This window comes from Ursus maritimus, unplaced genomic scaffold (genome assembly GCF_017311325.1).
Source record: "Ursus maritimus isolate PB19 unplaced genomic scaffold, ASM1731132v1 scaffold_1, whole genome shotgun sequence".
Taxonomy (NCBI): domain Eukaryota; kingdom Metazoa; phylum Chordata; class Mammalia; order Carnivora; family Ursidae; genus Ursus; species Ursus maritimus.
The window spans coordinates 1,034,485-1,037,716 of NW_024423343.1; the positions used below are offsets into that span (position 1 = coordinate 1,034,485).

The 3,232-nt window shown below is 64.2% G+C and overlaps 1 protein-coding gene across 3 annotated transcripts in view; it reads right to left on the minus strand.

Moving 5' to 3' along the window:
* The window catches only part of PPP1R7 (protein phosphatase 1 regulatory subunit 7), a 29,733-nt gene extending 28,946 nt beyond the window's left edge, over positions 1 to 787 (minus strand). Inside the window, exon 1 of one of the 3 annotated variants that reach the window (XM_040638086.1) lies at positions 714 to 787. In XM_040638086.1, the coding sequence (XP_040494020.1) occupies positions 714 to 765 (52 nt within the window). In that variant the 5' untranslated portion in view covers positions 766 to 787. The remainder of the gene's footprint in view (positions 1 to 713) is intronic. The other 2 variants (XM_040638094.1, XM_040638104.1) reach the window with 2 other exon arrangements.
* Between the last annotated feature and the right edge of the window lie 2,445 nt (positions 788 to 3,232).

Below are 3,232 nucleotides of genomic sequence, written 5' to 3' on the forward strand. Positions count from 1 at the left end.
CCCCCCCCCCCCGCCCCCAGACCAGCGGAGACCAAAGCATGTATGCGCTCGAAGACATGTCTGACTCTCCAACTGGTGTGTGTGTATAACTACATGGACACATAATATGCAAATGACTTTTTTGAACAAAACTAAAGAGTTGAATTTAGTCTTTTCGGAACTATGATAGCTTTGAAAACAGGCTTCCGCTGTTTAGTAATTCAATCTCTCGACTCCTTTCCACCCCTTCCCTACAACCCATTCGCTTACGAGAGGACCCTCTCCGCCTCCACCACGTTCACCCATGAGCCGACTCAGGCAGGTCCCACGGCGCCCTGCGCCTCAGTTTCCCCGACAGCTGCCCAGGGGACAGACCCGGCGGGCCAGGCTCAGAGGTTCGGTGCGAGGCTCCCACCAGCAGGTGGACGACTGGGCAGCCAGACCACCACGTCGTCAATACGCACCCACCCGCCCGCACCGCTGCTCCCCGCCGGCCATGGGTTCGGCGCCTCCCGGCCGCCCGCGCCTGCCTGGCCACTGCAGCCTCTGCCCGGGGTCCCCGGGTCCCGGGCCGCCCCTGCCCCTCCGAGCCGGCTGGCAGCTGTCAGGGCGCGCGTCGGGGCCCATTCCACGGCCACTGGCGGGACGGCCCGTTTCTCTGCGGCAAGGCCGGTGCGGGCCGCTGCCCCCCCTCCCGCTGGGCCCTTGGGCCGCCGCCCCACGGAGCCGCTCACCCTCCATCATCTCCTGCGACTGTTGCTGGCCCGCGCCGCGTTCCGCCGCCATGTTGACTGCTCTTCCACTTTCCGGAATCTGTCGCCTCAGGCCCCTCAGCCAATCAGGACTCCCGACTCAGTGCCGGCTCAGCCAATGGAATCCCACACCAGGTTTGAACCCCGACGCGCCGGCGCAGCGGCAGCGCCTCATGGGAATTGTAGTTCACCCGAGAGGCCATGCGTTCCTCAGCCGCAGGAGAAGCCTGCCTCACCTCCCCTGGACAGGTAATCTGAGAGCGCACCGGAGGCTTCTGGAGGCGAGGAGCGGGGAAGAAGACAGGGGCGGTCGGGGCCGCAAGCACGGAACCGTGACTGCAGGCGAGCGGAGAGAAGAATCTGGGAGATGCTGGGGGCTCGCGGGCTCGTGGAGGGTCTCTGCGTGGGGCTGCAAAGTGCGGGCCAGTCGAGTGCGTGCTGGCCCCTCCGGGCCTCAGCGGCTGCATCTGTATACTGGCCGACTTCGTCCCGACGTCGCCGCGCGGACTTAGCCCGTGAGAAGGGACCGCTTCCAGTTAACGCTCAGCGCTGGACGCCCGCGCTCGTGCCGGGGTCGGAGCCGAGGCCAGCGGCCAGGGCCGGGGCACCGGGGGTCAGCTCCGCCCGCAGGTGCGGGGACGGCCTGTCGCGCTCCAGGACGTCGACCCAGTCCACTGCGGGCCGCAGCCTCCGTCGGCCCCTCGGCCCCGCGGGCGTGCCTGACCGCTGAGGGAGCCTTCCTGCGACCCCCGCCTTCGAGTCCTCAGAGGGGAGCAGCACGCTGCTCACCCTTCCGGATTCGGAGACCGGAGGAAACGGAGTTGGTCGGACCTGGCAGGCAGAGGCGCCGTCTCTTTTGGTTCCTCCGAGGCGCCGTAAAGGGAGTCCGGTGCGTCCCTAGCAACCGTTAGCGCGGGCTTCTCCGCCAGGGCTCCCTGAGCCCCGCCCATAGACGCTACTGGTTGGCTCGGAGGGTCTGTCAATCGACACTAGTTGTTCTACGATTGGCCGGTGGGCGAGAGGCGAGGATCGGCTCGCTCTCCGCGCGGTGAAGCGAACTCGGCTGGGTGACCCTGGCAGGCCCCAGGTGAGCTACCTGCTCTCAGGAGAGCGGGCCCTGGCTTCGGGGGCTTGTGGCGCGGCCGGTGGACGAGCCCCAGCCGAGCCCTGCGCCCCCGCGCCCCCTCCGTGCGGCTCCGGCCGGTGGTGGCCCGCTGCCGCCTTGCGACCGTTTACGGCGCCCTGGCCTGGGGGACGGGAGGGGGACCGGGCCGCAGCTCCCCGCCGGGGCCGCGCCAGGGCCTAACCCCGCCGGCGCCCCGTGCGCCCCGGAGCTGGCCGCCTGCGTTTTGTTGACGTTCTGTTGCCCGTCCTCCTGCGGGAAGGCGCGTGCGGGAGCCCCGAGAGCGCGGCGGGAGCCCCGAGAGCGCGGCGGGCTCGCAGCGGCTCTCCGGCGCCGGCAGATCGCACGGCTGCCAGACGTCTCCGCTGGGCTGTCCCATACGTACCTGCCCTTATCCTTAGTCCTCTCGTCACCGGTTTCCGCTAAGCGCGGAAATCGAGATGCGGTCTTGACCCCTTTCAGTCCGTTCCTTTCCGCACCTCAGCACCCAGTAAATCTAGGTCAGTCCTGTGCTGGGTGTTCCCCACCCATCTTTCTGCCATTGGTGTAGTTTAAGACCTCCTATTTCTTGCCTGTCCTACTGTAGCTTCCCTCTTCCCCCAACACCCATGCCCCTGGAGTGATCTTTGTAGACTATCTGGTCATGTTACTCCCAAGCATAGACCCTTTTAAAGTCGATCTTTGGGGAAAAGTCCAAGCTGCCTGGGCAGGCATAGGAGACCCGGGGAGTCATGCCTGACTTCTTCAGTGCCATCCCCACTTACTCCAACCCGAGGGTGCTGTGGGAATCTATGTCTTAGGGTGCCTCTGCCTGTCTGCCTGGCAGGCTTCTTCACTACCCTTTTTCAGTGCTCAGCTCGACTGGTGCCTCCTCCAGGAAGCCCTTGTTGACCTTTCAGGTCTGGGAAATGACCTTGCTTACATCCTCCATCACAGCAGTCATCATTCTAGATATTCTTTAGGATGCCTCCAGGTGAGGGGCACCTGGCTGGCCCAGTCCGTTAAGCATCTGCCTTTGGCTGGAAGCATGATCTCTGGGTCCTGGGATCTGGCCTCACATCGGGCTCCCTGCTGGGCCGGGAGTCTGCTTCTCCCTCTGCTTCCTCCCCCCTGCCTGTGCTCTCTCTCTCTCTCTGTCAAATAAATAAAATCTTAAAAAAAAAAAAAAAAAAGATGCCTCCAGGCGAGAAACAGAAACACAGTCCCAGAAAGGCTCTGGGGATGAGTAGTTATGGGCCCCCACACCTGAAGTCTAGAGCAAGGCAGATTTTAGGGAACGACACCCTTGCTGCCTTGTGCCGTACTGTCCACCGTGTTCATCCTGAGGCTCTTCTGCTCCTGGGGGTATAGCAGTGCTGGGAGCAACCGGAGCTCTTTG